At 35.3% G+C, this 25,693-nt stretch overlaps 1 protein-coding gene across 1 annotated transcript; it reads right to left on the reverse strand.

Annotated features, from left to right (window-relative positions):
- Positions 1-788: 788 nt before the first annotated feature.
- On the reverse strand, positions 789-6,611 carry LOC125241065. Its single transcript, XM_048149363.1, has 7 exons — positions 6,380-6,611; positions 5,259-5,699; positions 4,618-4,876; positions 4,318-4,483; positions 3,244-3,439; positions 3,035-3,156; positions 789-1,231 (listed from the first exon to the last, which is right to left on the reverse strand). Exons 5-7 carry the CDS (start codon positions 3,338-3,340, stop codon positions 944-946), a joined length of 507 nt encoding a protein of 168 aa, XP_048005320.1. The 5' UTR covers positions 3,341-3,439; positions 4,318-4,483; positions 4,618-4,876; positions 5,259-5,699; positions 6,380-6,611; the 3' UTR covers positions 789-943.
- Positions 6,612-25,693: the final 19,082 nt, after the last annotated feature.

Raw genomic sequence — 25,693 nt, forward strand, 5'->3', positions numbered from 1 at the left:
TAATGCAATGCGTTGCCATGATTACAGAACCAAACAATGCGTTTTCAGTTTTTTCGATACGCACAATCCTGTAAATGACGAATAACAGTTCGGGAGTAGAAAAATCATTAAAAGGTTTGATTAATAAATAATGTATTGATTCCTACATACCTAATAACATAAGTGACCATGACTGATATGTTACTTAACACTTATAAAGTTAAAAATATGCACAGGTAGAGTATTTTACAACAACAATTTATGTGCTTTAACATGTTTATTTAAGACTCATAGATATTTTTAAACAATTAGCAAAAGTGGGTTAAGTATCATAACACAGTCTTGAAAAAGTTTGACGTCGTCGAACAATTCGCAATAAAAGAAAAGGGCATTATTTCGTCAAATTGAAGTTTGTTTTGAAATTAAGCTACAATAATCACTACTACTGAACGTATTATAGCTGAAAAACAAAACAATATATATAAAAACATTTTTTTTTAAGAGAAACACAAAAAAATGAGAAAAAATCTTTAGACGCCATTTTCTCAAAATGGTTGGCGTGTGGGTTGACACATTGTTGCTTATCAGCATCCAAATGTCATAGATACAATTTCTGTAGCTTAGTATATTTTTACATTTCAAGAACTTTATAGTCTAAGATCCGTACCAAGCTCGATCTTCACCGACGTGTTAACCAGGTGAAAATAATATTTTATTAAGTAAAATAAGTTTCTGAACATGTCTTACTATGGTAACCTCAATAAAAATGGTCAAGATTACATAAAAAAAAAATTCAAAGATTTTTAAAAAATAATCTTGACCATTCATTTTTATTGAGGAGACATGTTCAGAAACTTATTTTCATCTGGTTAACACGTTGGTGAAGATCGAGCTTAGTACGGATCCTATACTATAATAAAATTAAAACGTCTAAGTTTAAAACGTCAACTATATACGGTGGTACCTACTGTATCATACGCCGTATGGATTTGATACACTTTTTTTGAATAATTACGCGGAGGTGCTCACACACTTGGGGATACTTGGCGTGAAAAACGTGGTAAATCTTAAACAACAAGTCGAACGCCTTTGCAGCTGAATGCACGTGGTATTTGATATCATGAATAACGATGTATATCTGGGCGAAGTTTTGTAGCGGTCGTTGTATGAGCACGGAGGGTTGCACGGTATCCTTCCGGGCTGCAGCCTTAGCTTTCTGGGCTGCGATTACGCTGTCGATATCTCCGGCGTCCTGCATTAAAAACATAATTTAAAAGTAATGCCATAGTTCCCAGGAATATCCCACTGCTCAGCAGAGGCTCCACTACAAAAATATAAGTTCTTTTTTCTTCATTAAAATATGTACAGCAGAGACTTAGTCATATAGAAAATGGAATTTTAAGGTACACAATAGTTAGTTGTTTTACAAGGGGCAAAGTTGTTGTTTAACCGCACGTGCCAATATTGAAACCTGAGCAACCGAAAGATTCCAATATTGAACCACTCGCGAGCGTAGCGAGTGGTTCGAAAAGTGGAATCTTGTGCGTTGCGAGACTTGCGAGGGTTTCAAGGGACGAAGGTTAAACAAACTTTGCCGCCGAGTGAAACACAAAAATGTTCACCACACCAACACGAAGAAAACACTGACTATAAAACATCAAACTAAATCAAAACTATCAATTTATTCAATAATTATGATTCAAAATAGTCATATATATTTCGGTAATTTCCACCAGGAAGCTAAAATTAAAGATATGAAGTGAAATTTTGTGATAAAATGCAATTTTGCTATCTGTTTTTGAATAGCAAAGTAAGCCTTTACCAGTTGGTGTGGTGAAAAGTTTTTAATTTTTCCCTTAATTATTGTAATTAAATAAAGAAGTAACAAATACCAAAACATGGTAAGTAAAATATGACTTCATTATGGTGGCTCTATGGCAACTTTGCATGCCTTACAGTTTACACACGTAGAGTGTGTTTAGTAAAACGTCCCACTTTGTCGGTTACCATTAACGGCCTAGCCACGACAATGGTCTAAGGCGGCGAGCGGGGCGGCTGGGCTGCGCGGGAAACGCGCGCGGGCGCTAGCCATGCCACGTACTTTTAGAAGCGGCGGCAGGGCCTAGGAGCGGCCAGAACGTTTTCATATTTAAAAACATGTTTTTTACTGTCGAATATGACTCTAAAGTGCATAGAATGCTTTAATTAGTCAATTACATCTTGTACAAGAGAATATGTGTGATGACTAAGTACATGGAATTTATTTTATGGCTAGTTAAATGATACTTAATATAAATAAACACTTAGAAAAAAATTAAGAGTAAATACGAATAAATACTATACAAAAATATGTTTGAAAACATTATTACATACTACATACGCGAAAGTACAATTCAATTTTCATTAAATAAAGGTTTCGGGTTCAAGACGCTCATAATAAAAACAAAATGTTTTGTTTCGCGCGGAATCGCTAGCCCCATCTAGCCGCCTAGGCCGGTCGCGCCGCTGTAATGTCGTGGCACCGCCCGCGCGGCGCGTTACAGTTGTTTGAGTCGCGCGCCGCCCCGCGCGCCGCTCCCGCGGGTAGGCCCGTAAAAACCCGCGCGCGATTTCGAACAGCGGCAAGGTCGTGGCATGCCTCGCGCGCGCTGCGTTTTTGTTTTTGTGACTTACCGCTTGCCGCTGCCGCAAGACGCCTTAGACCATTGTCGTGGCTAGGCCGTAAGGCGAGGTTTACTTGTATCTTTATATGAATAAACTGACAAAGCGGCTTTATAGCAATCGACAAAGTGGGACGTTGTCCCGTGCACACTCACTAGTAATGATTTTCATAAAAAATGAGTGGGAAATATTAAATGGAATACTACTTTATTATGTTCTGGGAACATATTTACCAAAATGAAATATATTGAACTCGCTTGACTCGAAGAGTAAAATAGTAAAACATTAACTGAACAGTTACACAACTTTTATAGTTAATAATATAAATGTATATTAATAATAAAATAAATAGAATAAAACCCTTAAATTTGGATTGGATGCATCTAATACTTACATCTATCTGAACTAATAAGCCCTGGATTGATTCAGTGGTTGAGAATTTGACTTTCCTAGATTTCCGGCCTTTGGGTGGTATTAAAAAATATAGCAGGTAAATCTGCACCGGAATTATTTTGTCTGAAATTAAAAAAAAATTATATGAGACATTAGACTCACACATATTTTCATAAAATGATCAATTATGAATGCATTGTAATTAATTACGTTTTAACGGCCTCTGTATCTTTCTTCGTGGGTAGTGACTCTGCCTATGAAGTACAAGGTCCTGGGTTGAACTTGAATCCCATTTGAATTTGAACATTTTCAAGTTGTCATCCAACAAACTGAATGCTAATGGCTGAATGTGATCTGCTTGTGTGCTCTTTTTCTTTTCGTTCGTTTTTTTGCGTCGTTGTCATTGCTGTGAAAAATAAATTGGTGATTGCGATGGCAAGTATACCTACTAAAATAAATATAAGACGCTCTGATTAAGAGAAGTGTTCTAAAGGAAATATGGCGTTTATTTTTAATGTATTTAGTGTAGTAACTGGCCACCTTACACCAAAATCATTTTTGGTGTAATAAGTTCTGTGACCTATGAAATAAGCTTTGTTCATAGGTCACAGAATTCATTTTAGTATAACATGGCCAGTAATAAAAATCTTATGCTAAAATCAATTCTATTTATATATGTATGGAATTTATCTGTAATATTCATATTCATATATTCATATTCATTTATTCATAAAATTAACAATTTTACATGTCAAAGTTAAAGTTAAATTATCATAATTAGGGTACAATACAATATACATACATACATACAATCACGCCTGTATCCCATATAGGGGTAGGCAGAACACATGAAACTACTAAAGCTTCAGTGCCACTCTTGGCAAATAAGGGGTTGAAAGAAAACGAAACTGTGACATTGCAGTGACAGGTTGCCAGCCTCTCGCCTACGCCACAATTTAACCCATATCCCACAGTCGCCTTCTACGACACCCACGGGAAGAAAGGGGGTGGTGAAATTCTTAATCCGTCACCACACAGGCAGTACAATACAATATTACATTTTAAAAATAGAAAATACTCTCAAATAAATTCAATAATTAATTTAAAAAAGAAATAGATGTTGAACAATAATTACAAAAAATAATAATAATAGTATGTGATCGTATTGAACATTAAATTGCATTATTATTATAATATTCTGAGATGTCATAAAAAGCATTAATATAAATTGTATACATATATAAATAGAATTGAGGTGGCTAGTTATTTTGAGGAATGTCTTACCAGAGTATCTACTTTGCTGTCTTTTCAAATGGCCCAGGTTTCAAGAAAATCATGTACAGTTTCAATTGTTTGTGTCTTAATTCAAAGGTGTTATTCCACCTTTCACAAACTTGGTCCCATAGCTCATTATATTTCAGCCAAATAGCGTCGTCATTTGAAGCAGTCCCTGAAATAAAACAAAAAAAAATTATCGAAACTTCGCTATACTTTGTGAAATCAAAAGGAAAAAAGACAACAGACAGACAGAGTTACTATTGCATTTATATTATTAGTAGGTACGAATATAAGTATGGATTTTACCTTGATTATTTTCCACAGACTCTACATCTGTATCCGAATCCCTATTAGAGCAAGTGGGTTTAAGCCCCTGCACTTTTCTCCTGATATGTACAGGAGATTTCGAACCTTGTCCACTAATTTGCCTTTGGCGGGCACATATTTTCTTGAAGCAGATTTGCATGTTGGCACAGCTTTCATATAGTAGGTATATATACTTTCAGTTGGGAAAAGTGAAACTATTTTTGCAGCTAGCAAATTGAATTCTTCTGGTTTGATGTTGCTGAGGAAAAAAATATTTTGAATAATCTTCATTCATATTTAAGTATTAATACTAATTTTATTATAGAAACCAGACAGAAAACCATCACAACTACCCTTGACGTAAATGCATAATTTTGCTCCCTTGTGAAAGAATATCTAACTCGCACTAGTCGTCAATCCATCTGGATTGACATGCAAGTACAGTCACCTGTATAACCTGTAATAATATCTTACGCAATAAAGGCTGCAAAAATATCTGCCACTAATACCTTATGAGACATTGTAAGAGTGTGTAAGATATTTTTGAGGCCTTCGTTGTGTAAGACATTATTGCAGGTGACTGTACCAAGCCTGAAACTACTGCTGTCTGGTCTCCTATAATCCATTAGCTAAGTACTTACTTGTTAACAATAAATGTGTAGTGATATTTCACCAAAACATCAACAATGATGCTTCTTTTTTGCGAGTTCAATTGTTTGTATTTTTGATAATAATTTAGAACACTATTTACTTGTGGAGTACATTGGCGGATACTCTTCAATTCAAATTATGGCAGTGAAAGCCTACTTGGTACACTTAAGTAGGAATCCAAATCCAAAGTAATGTCTATCAGAATAACTGACTGATCTTGATCAACTTGCATCACTTCTATACAGTTTGTTTTCGCTTTAATAACCATTAAATCTTCATTGAAGAAGTATGCAGTTTCAGTATCAGTAACTGAGTCTAAGTAATCTTGTAGTTTACTTTTTAGTTTAATTCGGTGCACAATGTGTTTGCAAAGCTCTTTCAAGTATCATTTAAAACCAAATATTTGAACTGTTCCTTGCTTATATCATTTTCTGTAAAAAAAAATAACTTAAATAATTGGATATCAATGATGAATATCTTATATTGAAGCATATTTGATAGCTATCGCGGAACTCTCCTATGTATATTGAAATGGGAAATGAACGAAATATGTGGATCAAAAACGAATAAATATCTGTAATAACTAAAAATAGCACAAAACCACAATATCATTAAGTCTTGCGGTTGGAGACAGGCTGCATGGATCAAAGTCTTCCACTGCGACATGGTGACAAAATATATTTGAAATTTAAAAACTTCAGAAGACAAATGAACATCTTGATCGACCCCGGAGATGTATGGCAGTTGCAAAATAAATGATTAAGAAGCTTTCGTTATTTTGATTTAAAATTTCACGATTTTCACACATTATTTGAACAAAATGGGACTTCGAGTATTAATATAACTTGTTTTATTTACATCCACGTGTCAAAATGCCCATTGTCTCGTTTTGATAAGATAATACTTAAGTTCTTAATAGTTTAGTAACATACAAATATATCTAGCAAATGAGTAAAAATGTAAATGATGTACTTAGGTAATTTTGTTTAACCTAACATTTAATATGTATCTTGGTAAAACAAAAATGCTTACTTTACGCTTTAAAGAGAAACTATTTTATCTGCCATACCTTTTGATCTGCCAGCGATATTCTAGAAAATACACAACTTACTTTTAAAGTTCTCGACGACTACTGACGGCAAATCCCAGGATACCAATTTGTTTTCTGTGTCTTCTTCCATTATTTTAGTAGGTATACTTGCGATTGCAATCACCAAGTTAATTTTACCACCATAACACTTTCACAGCAATGACAACGACGCAAAAAAACGAGCGAAAAGAGCACAGAACAGTACACGAGCAGATCACATTCGGCCGTTAGCTTGGTTTGTTGGATGACAACTTGAGAATGTTGCCAGTATCAGTTTTTTTTTACCCAATAAATACACCAGTAATCACAAGTCCAACCTAGATAATGTAACTATAGATGGTTAAGCAAAGCATGAGAGTAAAAAATGGCGGCAAATTTGAATAATGTGCTCATACATTGTCGTCCCATAGAAAATTTGAATTTTGTTCTCACGATTTGCTTGACCGTCTATATACAGTCTGGCAAAAAAGAGTAGAAAATAATAGGGGCACCACTGTCTATGTAAAACGTCTTGCATATGGCAACTATTGAATCACTTTGACGTCTCTTTTGTATGAAAACAGTAAGTGTAGCCATGATAAAAAAAATAGTTCAATTTCTACTCTTTTTTGCCAAGCTGTCACATGGGAAAGAGGCCCGAAGTTTAGTCTCTTTCCGTCTTAATGCTATTGCACGGCGCGATACGTCGCACAGTGGATCGAAACGGGGAACATTCGGTGTTTTTTGGATAAACTATTTTTAAAAATGCTACCCGACGGCAAATTATGTAAGAAATAAAAGTTGTCATGTAGTTTTTTTCAAAATAATGCGTATTTGAGGCAAAATTTAATAAAATCTGTTTTTGTTTTATATGCAACCATAAAATAGGTACCTTATTTCAAGAAAATCTTGGGCGATCCGCCTTCTAACCTATTGGGCTTTATTTTCCTACTTGTCAAAAGTATAAAATCATGCACCAGTTACTTCTGGAGGGGGGCCTATTTTTAAGGAAGGCAAAGATCATTGAAAAAAATATTTTTCTTCTTAAGTAATAAAGTGCAGGTACGACAAATGATCGACATTTCTATAAAAAAAACGACATTTTTAACCTGTAAGCAAATTCCAAAAACGTTTAATTTAGAAATAGTACGTTTTATGAGTAAACATACGTAACTTCATGATATATAATCAGTATGTAATCTATGTGATTGCACTTGTATGGTTTGTAACGTGTCTTTCTTGGTAGGTACATACCTACACTTGAAAATGCCACGCGTTAAGGCTTAACTTTTTTATATCTAAATGTCAATTGTTCGTTGTATGGTTATTTTTAAAACTGTATGTTTTAAATTATGCGAAAAATACAATAAATTATAGACGATCAAGCAAATCGTGAGAGTAAAAAAACAAGCTAAATTAAAATTTTCCATGGGACGTAAAACCCGCGCCCTTGCAGTTTTCAAATTTGCCGCCATTTTTTATTCTCACTTTTTGCTTGACTGTCTATACTAAGAAATAAACATTTTTTTATTTATCATCTCGTTTGCCTCCTATTAAACAATAATAAAAAAACTTCTAAAAGTAACTGGTGCATGATTTTAATCAAACTTAAAAATAATGCGTATTTCATTATTTTGATAAACACTAGAAAGGAATTTTCGAAATGTATAAGTACCTATGCAAAACTAAGTAGCAACACGCTAAGTAGCTCTATGCCTTTGTTGTTTTATGAAACGGTTTATTTTTTTATGCCTTTTACAATTATTTATATATGGGGTATAATGGGGTATAATGGGGTATAATGGGGGCCCAACTAACACCTTTCGGGCTCCAAGTCAACCTCTCCTGCTCGTGGTATACCCTGCTGAACAACGAACGAGGCTCTGGCGACCCACCAACCCGCACTGGACCAGCGTGGTGGGCTTAAGGTCCAAACCCCCTTCCATGAATGAGCAACTCCCCGTCACGGCCCCGAGTGCCCGGCTTAAGGGGTGCTAAGAATCCCCGGGCGGCGACTTCCCAAAATACAACTCAGACTCAGGCTAAGAAAATGGACACCGATTTGCTAAACGTTTTAACATACAACGTCCGCACATTGATGCAAGAAGAACGTCTCATTGAACTGGAACACGCTCTTAAGGATATTAAATGGGACGTGATTGGTTTATCAGAAGTACGCAGGGAGGGAGAGCAGACCGTCGAGAGAATCGATAATGTCTTTTACCACTTCGGAACAGCAGGCGGGCTGTATGGAGTTGGTTTCCTAGTACATAAGAAGTGGAAAAGCAACATTATCGAATTCACAGGCTACTCTGAGAGAATAGCGGTGTTAAAATTTCTCATAGATAAGAAACACACACTAACCATCATCCAAGTTTACGCCCCCACATCTTCACATAGCGATGACGAGGTAGAACGTTTTTACGATCTCCTCAACAAAGCTTGTGAAGAAAATCGAGGAACATGGAACATCGTCCTTGGCGATTTCAACGCAAAGGTTGGCATTAGGGCAGAACTGGATAACTGCGACGTAATTGGACCACATGGACTTGGTATCCGAAACGAGCGAGGTACTCGCCTTATCCAGTTTGCTTTTGGTCAAACCCTTAGTATTTCGAATACATTATTTTACAAAAAACAACATCGCCGTTGGACTTGGAACTCACCTGGTGGTAATATCAAAAATGAAATAGACTATATCCTATCATCCGACAAATATATAGTAAAAGACGTATCTGCACTGAACCGAATTAATTTTAACTCCGACCACAGACCATTAAGAGCAAAACTTAAATTCAACATAAAGATTCATAGACAGCTAGTTTTTGCAAGGAAAATTAAGCGCCTCAACAAGGATACCTTAATAATGAACCATGATCAATTTAACTTAGAATTAAGAAACCAATTTAGCCTTCTCAGTCTGGACGTATGTCCAGATGTTCAGACACAGTTCAACAGTATAACTAATAGCATTAAAATAGCAAGCAGCAAAATTAAACAGCAAAAACCAAACACCAACAAACTAACGCTAAATACAATAAATTTAATAGAACATAGAAGCCAAATCAAACACAACAGAGAGCAATATTCGATTATAGATAAAAAAGTAAAACGTGCAATACGACGCGACATTAGGAACTTCAACACCAAACTAATAGAAATAGCTATAAAGACACACACTTCTCTCAGGGCAGCAAAACAAGGAGCTAAACAAGAAAAGGCATGGATTACGAGCTTGCGAGACGCGGATGGAAAGAAATATAGCAATCGAGATAAAATAACCGACATTTGCACGAGGTTCTATTCATCCCTATATTCGGACCCGTCCGCGTCTTCTATTACCTATAATTCTCCCTGTCCCGACACCATCTCTCCTATTACATGTCAAGAGGTCAATACCGCAATAAAAAGCATGAAATACCAGAAAAGTCCTGGGGAAGATGGGGTGACGACGGAAGCCCTGAAAGCAGGAAAAACTACCTTGTTGCCTCACTTAACGAGCCTGTTCAACTCCATCTTGCGCTCTGGTAAATTGCCCCAAAATTTCTGTCACTCAAATATAATTCTTCTTCACAAAAAAGGCGACAAGACAGATATCGGAAATTATAGACCAATCAGTTTAATATCTCACATTTATAAACTATTTATTAAAGTCGTAGAAAATAGAATAGCCCCTCTGCTCGACAAACACCAGCCCCCGAACAAGCCGGCTTCCGTCCAAGCTTCTCCACTACAGATCACCTTCACAGTATCAACCAAATAATGGAAAAATCCAACGAGTTTAAAATACCACTATACCTAGCGTTCGTAGATTACAGCAAAGCGTTTGACAGTGTCAAACATTCTGCTGTATTCTTCCGCAATGCGTGAACAAAATATAGAAAATGCTTATATTGAACTCGTTGGAAACATTTATCAGCAAAGCACCGCAAGCATTAAATTGCACGATCCTGGCCCTAAATTTCGCATAGAAAAGGGAGTCAAGCAAGGCGACCCGCTGTCCCCAAAATTATTCACCTCAAGCCTACAGCATATTTTCCAAAAGTTTGCGACTAAGTGGGAAACAATGGGCATTGATATCGGCAACAAGAAACTAACTAACTTGCGATTTGCAGACGACATCGTTTTGTTCTCCCACACTGCACCCCCTCTACAACAAATGCTACAAGACCTTAGCACGGCAAGTCTTGAAGTCGGACTCACAATGAACATGGCCAAAACCAAGTTGATGACCAACAGGGGAAAGATACGGTCACGGTTGATGGACAGGATATCCAATATGTCGACGAATACATCTATTTGGGCCAGATAGCATCCTTCGAAAACAGGCAGTGCAAAGAAATCGATCGACGCATCGAGAACGCCTGGAAGAGCTTCTGGTCCATGAAGACGCTAATGAAGGGCAACCTTCCACTGACACTAAAGCGCAAACTCGTCGACATGTGTATCCTGCCTATCCTAACATACGGCGCCCAAACTTGGTCATTGACGGAAGCCCAAAAGTCCCGACTCAAGATTTGCCAGCGAGCAATGGAGCGCAGCATACTCGGAGTCCGCAGAACCGATCGGGTTAGGAACACCGAACTGCGCTCCAAAACTGGTATTGTAGATGTGGGTGTTAAGTCTGCAAGGCTCAAGTGGGATTGGGCAGGACATGTCTGCCGAATGCATCCAGATCGGTGGGCCAAATTGGCTACCGACTGGACACCACAGATTAGCCGGGGCAGAGGTAGGCCAAAGAAAAGATGGCGGGATGACCTCGACGCATTTTGCGGCGACTGGCCGGAGCAGGCGGCAAATCGGGATGAGTGGCGGAAGAAAGGGGAGGCCTTTGCCCAGCAGTGGGACACAATTATAGGCTAGGAAAAAAAAAAAAAACAATTATTTCAAAAACATATCAAAAGCGTGGTAGATTGTGTGAAGATTGTTCGCTAAACCATTCTCCAAGATTATCGGGTAAAAAATGAATACAGCAACACTGCTCATAGCAAAAAATGCAACTTCTTGAGACAAGATTTGTAAATTTTGTTGCAAGAGCTAGCAAGAAATAATATCTTGGAGCAATAATGCTTTTGCTTTCGAAGGTCTTGATTTAAGATTCAAATATTTCGACTGTCTTGAGACAAAAACGATTTTTTCCGTAACATAGGTAAGTATATATAGGTATACAATACAATTACATGCAAACAAACGAAGTATTTAATCCTCGCTATGGTTTGTACAACGCATATAAGCCAATATTTAGGTATATAGATTGCGGTGCCGGTACAATCTTCAGTACCAGACTAAAATTTCCGGTACCTGCGTCGTACCGGGAATTCCCGCTACTTCGATACTTTTCAGTACCTAGGTACTAATTGTTTTTCCAGCAAACATTACTAAAACCCGTGACAAATGCTTTGCTTGCTTCTTATCATACAGATTTATAGTCTATAGTAATATTGTAGTGTGGGTGTTGTTGTCTATAGTAGTATTTATAGTCCTTAGTCATATTATATATTATTACATTCTTCATTGTTAATTTAACTGAATCTTGAGTGAAACTAGTAATATCTTCTACCGAGAAATATATTAGGTACTTGCTTTTAGGATTTCTGATTCTTGATTGTTAATTTAGCCAAATCTTGATTGAAATAGTAATATCTTCCACCGAGAAATTTATTATTTCCTTTTAAAATGTCTAAATTCTTGATTGTTAATTTAACTGAATCTTGAATAAAACTAGTAATATCTTTTACCGAGAAGTATATTATTTGTTTTGAGATTGTCTTAATTCTTGATTGTTAATTTAAGTGAATCTTGAATAAAACTAGTAATATCTTCTACCGAGAAATATATTACTTGCTTTTAGAATGTCTAAATTCTTGTTTGTTAATTTAATTGAATCTTGAATGAAATTAGTAATATCTTTTAATACCGAGAAATATATTACTTTCTTTTAGATTGTCTTAATTCTTGGTTATTAATTTAACTGAATCTTGAATGAAACTAGTAATATCTTCTACCGAGAAATATATTACTTGCTTTTAGATTGTCTTAATTCTTGATTGTTAATTTAACCGAATCTTGAATGAAACTAGTAATATCTTTTACCGAGAAATATATTACTTGCTTTAAGATTTTTTAAATTCTTGAATGTAAATTTAACTGGATCTTGAATGAAACTAGTAATATCTTTTACCAAGAAATATATTACTTGCTTTTAGATTGTCTTAATTCTTGATTGTTAATTTAACAGAATCTTGAATGAAACTAGTAATATCTTTTACCGAGAAATATATTACTTGCTTTAAGAGATTTTTAAATTCTTGATTGTAAATTTAACTAGATCTTGAATGAAACTAGTAATATCTTTTACCAAGAAATATATTACTTGCTTTTAGAATGTCTACATTCTTGGCTGAATATTTCAATAATTCTTGGGTGAACTAAATAATATCTCCTATCAAGTAACATATTACTTGCTTGAATACTTTTCAGTTGTTCATTTGAGATTTGAATGTAATCTTGAGCTAAGTTTGACTCTATATTGGCACAAGAATTAATTCTTAAATCAATTCTGCTTAATCATTCTTAAGGTGAGAAATAAATTAGTTTTGATTTGAGATATAAATTTTGACTCAAATAATATTTGCTTTCATCCAAGATTTTCGATCTTGAATATGAAGAATTTTAAAATTTTGAAACGTTAGTGAGATTATCTTATTTCAAGATATATATATTTGAGATCAAGAAATATTAGGTGAAACACATCTGGTTCTTGTTTCAAAAAACCATTTTTTTCTGTGTACATAGTATAAAACAAAGTCGCTTTCTCTGTCCCTATGTCCCTTTGTATGCTTAAATCTTTGAAACTACGCAACGGATTTTGATGCGGTTTTTTTTTTAATAGATAGAGTTATTCAAGAGGAAGGTTTATATGTATAATAACATCCATTAAATAGTGGAGAAGTACTGTTATTTTTGAGGTTTCTAATGTGATGTCGTAAATAATTACATGCGGGTAGATTATATTTATTTGTCTACCCCGAACATTTATATAAATTAATATCGGGTAGTTTTGTGTTGTTTACATCTCCGGTGACATTTTGCTGGGACGTCAGTCTTCCGCGACCACGGCCAGTGCAACCTGGCCGAAACGTTGGGAAAAAAGGTAAAAATAATGTTAATTAATCGCTTTCGACCTGTATGTGACTTTAAATATGTGTACAAAGCGCGAGAACTTAGTGTTATCTTGATAAGGGATAGGGATAGCGATAGGGATAGCGATAGGGATAGCGATAGCCATAGCGTTAGCGATAGCGATAGGGATAGAGATAGGGATACGGATACGGATACGGAAACGGATACGGATACGGATAATATGGGTATCGTTAGAGGGATACGGATAACCGGTCGGCGGTCTCTTACAATCAAAGTGCTCTAAGACGATCGTTGTTTGCTTGCTTGAAGATTACGTTTGCGATAAGTATAAGCAAAATGTAAAAAATTGTAAGGGATAATAGAAAAAAGTACTTTTTACCCACCGATCATATAGTGTCGAAATACGGGCTATGTGGGATGTTTATAAAGGTTTCCCCAGCGTATATAGAATTACCTACGCTGTGGTCGATGTGTAATATTTCTACAATCATTTCAAGCAAAAGTATTATGTGCAATCGAAATAATCGCAGATAAATATACCAGAGAAACCTAAGGATCCAAATGAAAATCTTAATGAATACTTTTATTACGCGGGCGAAGCCGCGGGTAAAAGCTAGTAGAAACATATTTAAATGTTAATTTTAAATAGTATAATACTTAAGTGTATTCACTTGATTAAATCATCATATTCGTCATATATGTACCTACCTACATACTGTGTGTATTGTTAAGATCAGGGGCCCGTTTCTCGAAAGGTACAAGCCTTGTATTACAAGTGTGTTTCCATGACAACCCATACGATTTGACAGTTCGCGCACTTGTGATACAAGGCTTGTACCTTTCGAGAAACGGGCCCCAGGGGCGGCTCACTCCGCGACCCTATTGCCGCGCTACAAGTACATCCTGGCGGCCGCGAGTTCGCGGCCTACTCAGGGGTGGCGCGCATTCTCACGGAATGCACGTTCGCACTTTCTATTGTTACTTTACGTCGCGAGGTTTTTTAAGCGATGTCCGCGGGTGGAATGGCTAATATTACGTAGTTAAATAGACATATTGAATAAAATAAATACCAAAAGACATTCTTATACAGATCTACTAGTGATACCCACGGAAAAGTTCAATAAGGCTTGTGATGTTGGAACCTTGAACAAAAATATATAAATATAGCGTATATAGGTATCTAGAAAGTACTCAAGACTTGAATATAATAGTATAACATTTAATGTGAGTATTAATTAGTTTGGATCCATTGGTAACCCTATCACCGGACGCCGCGCACGTGCGGCTCGTTTCTTTGTAAGAATGTTGTAGGTATTTAAAAAGGCGGCATTTCGGAAACATCAAAGCAGTGGGCCTTCTGTTCTTGTACTATTATATATTCTGTGCTAAGATATAAAATAATTTGAAAAACTTAAACAAAAATTTAATATGTAGTACCTACTCAGCTGTTGTTAAGTACAGTTGTTAGAAATGCTTTTACATAATAATTTCTTATTGTATCAAGCTTTAATTCTATAAGAAATAATAATACTGAAATAGTATTTTTTTTGTATACTTGTTGTTCTAAAAACAACTATAAACAACTCGGATGCCTTCAAATCGTGAACAGGCATCTTCTGGGGGCGAGCTCACTCCATCGTAGGCCACGTCTTTGCCTTTGGCTAGTCTGTGGCCAAGAGTAAGCCCATTTAAACAATAAAAAAAAACTATGAGAAAAACTCAGCATTTTCATCTGTATCTAATACTTTGTTTAGGGTAAAATAAAGCCTGCATTTGTTTTCATGCGGGTCCGAATCACATGGATTAGCATACGCTGATAAAGAGTTGCACGTTCTCTTCGAACGGTATCGGCACTTTGTATAAGTTGTAGTAAGTAGATGTATACCTACTATAGGTGTATACTATGGGAACTTTAGTTATATCATGTTACCCTATATAACCTGTTTTAATCCTTTCACTTACAACATTTAATTTATACACAATTTCAGCAAAACTACATCATAATATACCTACTAAGTACTAATATTGCTTCAATGTTGGGTTTTATCATGAACATATCTGTTAGATTGGTAGGTAGGTAGGTATTTTTTTTTTATGTCATTAAATTCGTGTAACAAAACGTCCTTAGTATAAGGTTATGTAAGATTATAGTAATACACATACAGATTAACTAGCTATATAAAAAAAAATATTTAATGCATTTTTAACTAATATTTGGGCAATATTAGATGATACCTCATACCTGTAGTTGAAAGTTTTGAAGCTCTCTGTTTAGGTCTTTGTCACCTGTGTGTAAACACCTTTTGAGAACGTTCAAATTCGCCAAGCGAAAATAAGGTTTGTTAGTTAACTACCTGGCCTCTAAGGCCTACAAAATTATCTTCAAAATATGTATAATGATGGCAGTACACTGAGTATAAACATTCTTATATTAAAGTAGGTACCTATAATAAATAATTCCTCGACGAACTTCAAAATAACATGGATAAATTCGAACAAAGGTGAATTGCTTCAAAACAAAGTCCATATTTTCTCCTTACTTTGCTTACAAATTTTCAGTACATTTAAGAGGGTAAAAACTCGTGATGATTACTTCCTCAACTCGATGTTACAGTCGAAAATATTACAAGCAAGAGTTGTCTGCATTTGCATAGAAATCGGCGTGACATCAGAACCGCTACCATAAGCTTTAGATTTTTTCGAATACGTAACTCGATAACGTAAAACGTAACGGAAAATAATATTTATATTAATATAGACGTTAAACTTTTGTGAGACAGGTATCCAAGCAGGTAATGCGAATGTCTAGCCGCCGCGAGCAGTCATGTCTCATGATGGGTCTCCATAATATGACTCGAAACATGTCTCCCATCAATTGCGATATATTATGCTTAGGAACGATAAGCGCTTATTCAAAAATCTGTAGCTGCTAGTGCATGTTAATTTTTACTTTAAGATATTGTCAACCGATATACTTTAATTACATTCTAGAAAGTTCTGTTCTAAGGAAGAATCACAATTTATGACTGGATTTATATTTATTACTCTTATCTGAATTTAGACTCTACTTTCGACTCGTTTCATAAAACGACACTTGTGTTTTAATAATGCCTCTCATTCTGCACCAGTCACACAAATAACTATTAAATCTCAAAAAATCATGGTAGTGGCCCAGAAGAGCTGTCATAAACACTTCATGTTGATTCCGACCGTAATCCTTGCAGATGACAACTGGTGCACTTCAAATGACAATTTCACGATTATTTAGGAGTTTACTTTGTAATGTTTTTGATAAAACTTGCGAATGAAAAACATTTTAAGTGTACGTGGGATACATTTATAACATCATTATAGATAGGCTTAATTTGAGCTACAAGTGGGTAGGTAGAACTTAATAAAAGCAAATGGCTTAATTTTATACTCTGTGAAGTGAAAATAACAAACGTAGGACGCTAGCTAACAACTGGCGAAGCATATTTGTTAAAAAAAATTGACAGCTAAATTCTGTGATAAAACTTGTCAAAGGGCAAAAACTACTTTAAATATTTGTCTACCATTGAAAAGTTAGGTACTGTTTCAAAAATGTATCTTATCTACCTTTAAGTGGCCGGCTATTTGTGACATTGCGATGGAATATTATCCCACCGCCGCGCTGGGGGTTACCGATGTGACACACATACAAACAGCTCTCCCACAATTACGAAAGTATTTACCATGTTTTCCGAATCTCCGCTATCGGCGACCGTGACTTGCATGGATTCCAGCTTATTAGATACTAGCTTTTACCCGCGGCTTCGCCCGCGTAATAAAAGTATTCATTAAGATTTTCATTTGGATCCTTAGGTTTCCCTGTAGGTATATTTATCTGCGATTATTTCGATTGCACATAATACTTTTGCTTGCAATGATTGTAGAAATATTACACATCGACCACAGCGTAGGTAATTCTATATACGCTGGGGAAACCTTTATAAACATCCCACATAGCCCGTATTTCAACACTATGATCGGTGGGTAAAAAGTACTTTTTTCTATTATCCCTTAAAAAAATTTACATTTTGCTTATACTTATCGCAAACGTAATCTTCAAGCAAACAAACAACGATCGTCTTAGAGCACATTGATTGTAAGAGACCGCCGACCGATTATCCGTATCCCTCTAACGATACCCATATTATCCGTATCCGTATCCGTATCCGTATCGCTATCGCTATCGCTATCCCTATCGCTATCCCTATCGCTATCCCTATCGCTATCCCTATCGCTATCCCTATCGCTATCCCTATCGCTATCCCTATCGCTATCCCTATCCCTATCCCTATCCCTTATCAAGATGTTTAATGATAAAACACTTTAAGTTCTCGCGCTTTTTACACATATTTAAAGTCACATACAGGTCGAACGCGATTAATTAACATTATTTTTACCTTTTTTCCCAACGTTTCGGCCAGGTTGCACTGGCTGTGGTCGCGGAAGACTGACGACCCAGCAAAATGTCACCGGAGATGTAAACAACACAAAACTACCCGATATTAATTTATATAAATGTTCGGGGTAGACAAATAAATATAATCTACCCGCTTTTAGCTAATGTTTATTTCCCACCATGTTTATTTTAAAATAGCGACCCGCCCCGGCTTCGCACGGGTACTATACCTACATGTAAACCTTCCTCTATAATCACTCTATCTATTAAAAAAAACCGCATCAAAATCCGTTGCGTAATTTTAAAGATTTAAGCATACATAGGGACATAGGGACAGAGAAAGCGACTTTGTTTTATACTATGTAGTGATATGTAGTGATATTAAGCCAATTCGAACATACGCTGACATAGGAACTATATCTGAAAGATGTCGATTAGTTATTGTGCGTCTCTCTTGCGAGATTACGTAGTTGTAATCTCGAGCACGAGCGAAATGCACGATATTTGAAAGAATTTCTTATATTAGTGTACCTAAGTTATAATTGGCGTCTCTTGTAGTTGTACTGTCTGGATGTAGATTAAAAGGGGAATTTCCATAATGTCTCAGACGAAGCGACGCCCGCTTGAGTTTCCTCTCTGGAGAATCTTTTGGTGGAATTGAGGTCCGATTGAATTGGTAATCGGCTCTGAGCGGATAAGCTTGGGAGAAAATTCGATTTAAGATAAGAATAAAAATTTGATTAATTCTTTATAAGTTAACAAATTACATCACATGAACACAAAAAGAACTGAAATTAAGATACCTAAGGATATTTTGAGGATGAAATTTTGAAGGAAAATCATTCTGTTACCTGATCAACCTAAACAATTTTGGAACCCCCATGTAGACAGGTATTCGCATTGAATATGAAAGTAATTTTATCTGTAAACATCATAATATTATGAACGCCAAAGATATTGAGTAACATAATACTCAAATAAATAAACGTTATGCTTGCAAGTACAAGAGGTATCATGAAACCAGACAAACTTAAAGCAACTTAGAAATTCTCAAACAAATGACTGTTGTCTAGCACAATACATTTCAACATTCCAAAAAGGCACTCAAAATTAGTACCAAGAAATAAATACTAGCTTGTTTTATACGTCTTTGTGCCAAAACTGCTCTCGAGTTTATTGTCGGTACCAGGGGACCAGGGGATGGAGGAACAAAGGTATTTATCTAAACAGCTGGAGTTTGTGGCTGCATTCACCTGCAGGCATTAGACTAGTTGGGTTGGGTATTGTGCGGATACATATGTCGGCTCGGTTCCAACAACGCACGTAAATTATAGGCTACATGTAGACTAAGTGATGAGCGCCGGCGAGTGTGTGTGTGTAGTCCTTCAGGTACCTACAGATTTATGGAAGCGATAATGTAAAGCCATGAATATGTAGGTATGCATTCATTGCCAAGAACGCGCTGAGTCTTGGTCCAATTGTTGGAAATTACACTTTGTCATAAATATTGTACATAGGTGCCTACTGTATTAATGATTGAACTACCTACTTTTTTGTCTTTCTCAGGTGGCAGACATGGCTGGTACTCCAGTCTCCCCCTCGACCTTCAATTTCTTACACCGTGCATACCAGAGTCCTGAAGTTTGAGTTCAAAATATTAAGTAAGTTTTTAAATTTATGAACTCCATAACATGATTATCAATTTTAAACATTGTGTAAATAGTATTTTCATCCTGCTTTTCATCAATCATTAGATTGATGGAGGATTACCTCATAAGTTGGTTATCAGTCTCTTTTGTTGTCCGTTATAGACGTTAAATTTCACAGTAGCAGTTTTATTATACCTTTGTGCATCTGAAGCTTCGAAAAAAAGTTCTTGGCTTTCACTTTCAACAAAAAATCACGACCTACAAATAAGTTTCACTTTCGGTAAAATAAAATGCTACCGTTTCCAACAGGTAGGGTTTGATTTAAAAAATGGGTTACGAACAATGTGATGTTTTAGAAACACGGCACTTTATTGTATGCAATAAACCTTTTGCAAGAGTAAAATGATAAAAACATTAAAAACGTAATTAGTTTGACTTTAGTGACGCCGCTTCTATTATAGTTTTGTCAAATATTTGTTTTACATACTTTGCAAATTAAACATGTCAAATCGGGTAGCTCACGTAAAATTGTTGAAGGTCGTTCATCGTGAGCGATCTGATATCAAATTGAATTCATAGATACATTTTCTTTTACATTACAGATACAATGGATTCGTAACAGAAAAAGCAGTGACAGCATATGACTTTGGATTTTCAGGAGATATGGTGAACAGTGGTACCTGCGACCTAAGTGAATAGGTATTCGTATTATCCCTTATGATTTTTTCTTTAAATAAAAAATATTTTGTTAAGATAATGAAAAACACATTGTAGACACTAACCTGACTGACTTTTCATGTTTGTCATAAAATTGTGTTAGACTGTGCTGTGTCACACACTTCTGAGCGCTCTGTTTTCACCTTTCTATAAAGCCAGGCTTTTAGTTACCTCCGTTTATACATCCATCCCATACCTTCAAGTGGCGTATACAACTTTTTACTTGATTAAACATAACGCCATAAAAATCGCCCAAGTCTGTGCCCGGTACCATACACGACTGACCGCACTGTTTAGACCTGTCTATAAAGCCAGGCTTTTAGTTACCTCCGTTTATACATCCATCCCATACCTTCAAGTGGCGTATACAACTTTTTACTTCCTCGGAGATTACCGTTTAGCTGTTTAGTTTAAGTGAGCGTATATACAGTTAATTTAAAGTTTTGCTCGTTTTTGGACACTTTTACATGGACAACTAAATTTCTGGAATAAAAACTTGTGAAAACTTGCAATTACTGGCATATTACTTTGAATCCCTGGTTTTGCAAACAAGGCTTTATAAGTGCCCTATCCTAAATCCATATAATAATCATTTGTCGTTTTATTTTAGGTGGCATTTCCTTCCAAAAAAACTCCTTACTCAGAATTTCAAACATGAAAAAATATGAGCATTCTGTTTTTGCAATTTTATCCTAAAAAGTATTTCATCATGATGAACTTACAAAATGCAAATGCATGTTGTAAGGACTGGTACAGAATAAAAATAAGAATTTTCCGCTGAAGAATAAAGCAAGCTTTTACAATATCTACTAAGGGAGCATAATCGAGCAAGTGCCGGGAATATGCTGATGCTTAAAATTAAAACGAAGAGAATTCTTAATGTGGAATAATTTAGCTACATTTCACTTTAGTCTTGCTGACCTTCGGGAGTTATGGTTTTCGGTCATTTACTTCATTAAGAATTCAAATATTAAGTAGTTGATCTTTCAAATGTTGGTACAAAATTAGTATGGACAGCAATATCAAAGTAATCTTAGCAATGACCTATTATTACAAGTACCAAAAAAGCGGCCAGCGGTAAGTAGGTATACCTACTACAGACAGGTATTTTTATTTGGTACATCATTTGTGGTCAAAATCGTTTTGTGCAAGTACTTAAACAAAATCTATAGGTACTAGACTCTTATGAGCCTATTGTTATAGTTGCATTTTCTTAGTGCGCTATTAGACTATTATAAGATCATTTACTTAATATTAGCATTCTTGTATACCAATGATACGGCCATGTTTAATTAATTTAGGGTTCCTTGCTTTACCTATATAAAACCTCATTTTCTTAATCTTGACCTGATTTTATATCACTTGACCCTATAAAAACAAATATACTTATTGTTTTTACTTTTTATTCAAATTGCAATGTTGGTGATGTGAAATGGTTGTATACTTACAATTGTGTTCCCAAAATCGATTTAAGGTCTAATCACTTTATATTGATCTCATCTATTGTTTTTTTAAGTATGTTTATTCTATATCACGCTAATATCGAACTAAATTACTGCCATTGATCTCATAATAGCTTTAAATAAGGTCACAAAAAGATGCACTATTGTATTTTTATGTTATGCTGATATTAGTCTGAAGTTCTTACAAAAACATTTATTAAGGCTATTATAACATCAAATGATCCAATATCTACACATATGAGACTAAGTAATGAGACAGAGAGTTCTAGAGTGCGTACTAGCTTGTCTAAGGCTAATATAAGAGCATAACATTTTCTAAAACAAATATTAGAGTGCTATAAGCCCACCACTCTTATAAAGTGAGCAATCCAAGACTATTTTGCTAGTTGGGGTATCATCTAGACCACGACTATAGCCTCTAGAAAGATGTACTTAGTTATTTAGTACAAACTATGTACCTATCTACCTCCAATAAAATTCAAATCATCGTTATTTATTTAGTCCGATTTACAACGAAGTTCGAAGACATTTCAAATTATATTTTTAAAACCATGTTTCAAAGATTGCCAATTGGTGATTTCTTATAAGTACAGATTTTATAACCATAGCTGTAATATATTAGTTAGTTATACTCTCACTAAACATTCTGTATACTTATAACATGTAAAATGGTGCAATAAAGAATATTTACTTACTTACTTACTTATTTACTAACATACCAAATCAGTAAAGACAGGTAGGTATTTACTATCGATCAGTTCGCTTGAGACAATGTCAATGACAATAATCCCCTTTTCAGTAACATTACGTCGAACTACTATTAAACTTTATGAAAACTTAAGTCCTTTTTTCTCGAAGGCCTCGTTTTGTACGAAAATTATTTACGAACGCAAGCGGCTTCAATTCTGTGCACCTTTGTAAATAGAACTTTCGATCACTCGTATTTGCTACAGATTAGGAGGTCAAGTTATATTAGCGTTTTGAATGTTTACTGAATGAGGTAAAGGTAAAAGGGTAGAAATAGCTTGGCATGCCATGCGTCCATGAGCCCGGGATGAATATTGTTTAACCCTGCAAACGACTGGGTTTATCTGATGACGTACCAGGGGAGGCCAAGTCACGAAGTTCTAGAAGGTGTGTAGGCGGACGTACATACCTAGTAAAATCATCCATCTATTGTCCAAAATCTCCTAGAGAACATATTCTTAACTTTTCGATTTATATTTTTTTATGAACTGATTAATATTTCTTCCATTCCATCGTGAATATAAATACTCGGTGAGCTACAGTCAACCACCAATAAAAGTTCAAGATTCATTATGAAATTTTTATACGGTTAAGCATTTAGGTTCAAAACTATTTTAATACTTAGTATCCGGCCCAGCATATTTATAAGGTCGGTAAATATTATCATTTATAAGGTCGCATCAAACGTCTCCGAGTTAAAAAATATCAAATACATCACGAAGGGCCGCAAACTATTCCCCCTTTGATACAAATTTCACGAAGCTCGTACATTTTGCATGAACCGACGTTTCCAAGAACCGAGTTGTTGTCGAACTCCACGAACCCCTCCAGACGAAACTTGCGACTATTTTTGTATTCAGCAGCTCACTCTAAAATAAGTTTTTTAACTCGCTCTTATTTCTACCTAACAAAGGAATAAAGAATTGAACGAGAATAGAACTATTGCGTGCAAGAGATACAAATGTTGATGTAAAGACGTATGAAGTTTAGAAATTTACTACACAATACGTATAAATTGTATAATATTAAGCTTCTTCAAGCGCTCCTTTTTGTATGTTTTAAATATTACAAACTTTTATTTAATTTTATTTTTATTTATTTATTTCATTACCTACTTATTACCTATCTTGAATTTCAAAATATTGTGTCAAATCGATGTCATGACCTGATTATGAATGAGTATTGAGAATGCGATTCATTAAATTTGCAACATAGTTGTGATAATCTTATCAATTAAAATAAGTGCTAGCGTTCATTTGTCACTGTTTAAAACCCATGAAGCAAAACTGGGTACGTCAACCGTGAATCGTAAGCAAACATTGCAACATTGTATGAAAATAATAAATTTCAATTATGACGATGGCCACTTCATCGGATATGTCCATAAATCCCGACTAGACTGCACAGTTTTTATTTTTACAAAGATGGATACTATAAATATGATCAGAGACGTCCTTAGACCACCCACAGCCGTTTCACGATCCAAATATTTTAGAGTTCCGTGCGCGTATCGATTTTCAAGTGGCTGCGGGTGATGCAGTTCAAAAGGTGCGTCATATTCTGCCTACATCGGCGTAGAAATATTACAATTTATTAATAACTAAGAAACTCGTTAACTGAATGTCTAAATAGTAACCAAACAATCATTTTTCCCTGGAACTTATTGAAGTCTGTTATTGATGCAATGTCTTTAGGAATCTTGTTATATACAGTTTGATTGCCATAATATATACATTTTTACTATATATGTTTAATCTATGTCAAGGAACGTATAGTTTATCTTCCAGTAGTCTTATTATGAATAACATGTAGTGGAAATATGACATACTGAATTACTGATCGCATGCCTCTCACTTCCGATCAAACAAAAAGTAATTTCATCCGACATCATAACATGTTTGTCGCAACTCACACTTACTCACTTACTTATTATGTTTGTTGCAGATCATCCAAACTCCACATATCAGTGCAACAATGTTGCATTTCGTGGACGGGTCGCGTTTATACGCAGACTAACGACCATTGCTGTCTCTTGGGCTTAATTAAATTGAAAAATTTATGAAAGTATACGAGTGCTTTTCGGGCGGTGGTTGCAGTTTTTGCGTACTTATTACGTTTGCGATTGGAGACCAATGAGTGAGATAAAGCTTTGATGTACAGAAATACTTGAACCTGCTGATCTCATATATTGTAGCTATTTATTATAAGTGGAATCAATTTAGCGTCACCTTCAAGTGGGAGCACGAGCATCGAGAGTCGATGTACCTACGACTCATTTACTCTTTTTATTTCCATCGTGGGTTGTAGTACCGGCACGTGAGCTTTCATGCTCCGCTGATAATTGTAACCTTTGAAACTTTTGTACTTAGAATTCTACTGTAACATTAGGAATTTTGTAACCATTATGTAATAGTTATTCTAAATAAAGCATTCACCGTGTTCAGAGTTTCATTTCTTCCATTCTCATTACAGTCATGTTCAACTTGATCCAACAATATAGGTATGCAGAGTATTCCGAGCGATGTACGTGAAGCCATCCAGAAAATATTTCATTTCTGTCCCGCTGAAATGGGCAGAGTTGGGCTCGCTCGTATATTGGCTGATATTGCTCGATGTTTGTATTCTGAAGTGATATCGTATATTGGCGTGGCAATTTGCAAACATGTGCCTTCTATTGTGTTATTAGATGGAGCTAGTAATGATTGGTTTGTATGTTGTCAAGGAAGGAACGCGTGTGGAGAATCGATAATTAGATGTCGTGTGTAACAGGCAACAATGTTGTGTAGGAAAAGTTAGAAGAATGTTGTTATGAGACGATTTGTTTACGTGATGTCGTGTTCAATCGATGTAACTACACAATTACATGAACAAAAACATCTCAGCACGATTTTATTTGAACACAACTGCAGTACCTAATCTATATAATGATAATGATGTACCTAAATATATTCATTTCATAAGAACATTTATTACCTAATTAAGATTTAACATGAGTAACTTAAACATTATTATTTAGAAAAACCGAGAAAAATTTGAACCGATATTAGGTAGGTACTAATTAAATTCAAAACATTTAGATAAGTAATAAGTAGTAATTTTCGTTGGCTTTATATTTTTACAAATATCAGACTTAGCTTCGTCCAAATCTTACTCACCTTAAAAGCAAATACATTTTAAATAACAAATTTATTGCACGTCTGGTAAAAAGATT

This window comes from Leguminivora glycinivorella, chromosome 2 (genome assembly GCF_023078275.1).
Source record: "Leguminivora glycinivorella isolate SPB_JAAS2020 chromosome 2, LegGlyc_1.1, whole genome shotgun sequence".
In the NCBI taxonomy this organism is placed as follows: Eukaryota; Metazoa; Arthropoda; class Insecta; order Lepidoptera; family Tortricidae; genus Leguminivora; species Leguminivora glycinivorella.

Excerpts from the sequence above, each read along its gene's own strand:
- LOC125241065 (XM_048149363.1), bottom strand. The coding sequence starts at position 3,340 with ATGTTCAAATTCAAATGGGATTCAAGTTCAACCCAGGACCTTGTACTT. Across the intron at positions 3,157-3,243 it reads GATACAGAGGCCGTTAAAAC|ACAAAATAATTCCGGTGCAG; the intron begins GTAATTAATTAC and ends TTTTAATTTCAG. Across the intron at positions 1,232-3,034 it reads GCTTATTAGTTCAGATAGAT|GACGCCGGAGATATCGACAG; the intron begins GTAAGTATTAGA and ends TTTTTAATGCAG.